The 1,320-nt window shown below is 43.8% G+C and overlaps 1 protein-coding gene across 1 annotated transcript in view; it reads right to left on the reverse strand.

Moving 5' to 3' along the window:
• Positions 1-1,053, reverse strand: part of reeld1 (reeler domain containing 1) — a 5,046-nt gene extending 3,993 nt beyond the window's left edge. Inside the window, exons 1-2 of the mRNA XM_087169754.1 lie at positions 853-1,053; positions 30-193 (exon numbers count right to left, since the gene is read on the reverse strand). Coding sequence (XP_087025880.1) covers positions 30-193; positions 853-1,053 — 365 coding nt within the window. The remainder of the gene's footprint in view (positions 1-29; positions 194-852) is intronic.
• Between the last annotated feature and the right edge of the window lie 267 nt (positions 1,054-1,320).

Consider the following 1,320-nt stretch of genomic DNA (forward strand, 5'->3'; position numbering starts at 1 on the left):
GGGGGAATGACGGTCCACGATCCACCCACCAGCGCCGGACCCACTCTCGTAGACTTGTGCCCAGCTCTAACTCCAGCTCTGGCTCCGCCCCTGACTCCAGCCCTGACTCCAGCTCTGGCTTTGCCACCAGCACTGTCCACAGTACGAGCCTGGAGCAGGAAACCCATGAAGTCCCGAGAGCTCCGGACAGTAACTGAGGATACAGATACGGAGAAACTAAAGAGTGTAATTAAAATGTAGGAACTCTGGTGGCTTCAGAGTTTAAGGTGTCGACTATAAACGTGGTTTGTATCCAACCAGGAGCCTTTGTTGCATGTCTTTGCCCATTTCATTTAATTTCCTGTCTTTCTTCTTTCAACTCTTTAATAAATTCATAAACGCAAATAATTACTCTGGACATAAGAGCATTATGACTTAATTAGCACTTTTTTATTGTATTTTTTTGTCATTTGTGAAGCTATTTGTACAACCAAAAAACATCCAGACAGATTATTCTTATTTATTAATAAGTACCTGAATAACACCCAGTAGAAATCAACTAGTGAGTAATGAACAGTTAACTAGTTCCTGGGGTTGCACATGGTATTTAATCAGTTATGTTCGTCAGTTAATTGACAGTAAATAAGTACATGTTATTAAGTATCCCAGCAGGTAGTTAATCGGTAAGTTAAATTGTAGTTCAATACCTGTGACCAGCTGTGCTGACAAGTAGAAGTAAGTTAGTCCCTAGTTCTTTAAATAATTAGTTAATTAACAGTGAAAACCTGTGAATAACTGTCACAGCAGGAGGGTTAGTTAGCTGGTTAGTGAACTAATCAGTGAGTTAAATAATAGTTAATCACTACCTGTGACTAACTGTCCCGGCAGGTACGAAGAGGCGGATGTGCGCAGGGTGACGTGGCTGTGCTGCGGGTCCTGGGGCTGAGCGCGGATGTGGCCGGGAATCATTTCCTGACAGGAGGTGTGACTGGCACCGCGGGAAAACGAGACGGAGGGCGGGGCCAGTGATAACAAGACCACGCCCACCCCGAAACAGTGGAGGGTAGACTGCATCTCTACACACACACACACACACACACACACACACACACATAACATAAAATCAATATGAACTGAAACAGCAATGTGACAACAGGAAGGTTTATTTTCAAAACTTCAAATATGTTCGTCATCATATTTGTCGCAGAAGAGGAGAGGCAACATTAAAGTCCCGCAAAATGACCTCAGACACAGAGGGTAGATATGTTTTGATTGATTGTTTGTTTTCATTGATAACTCGATGCCCCCCCCCCTGAGTCGTTGAGACAGTTATGTGACGTG

This window comes from Seriola lalandi, unplaced genomic scaffold, assembly GCF_002814215.2.
Source record: "Seriola lalandi dorsalis isolate HSWRI2012SDOR001 ecotype SW California unplaced genomic scaffold, Sedor1 jcf7180002054913, whole genome shotgun sequence".
Taxonomy (NCBI): domain Eukaryota; kingdom Metazoa; phylum Chordata; class Actinopteri; order Carangiformes; family Carangidae; genus Seriola; species Seriola lalandi.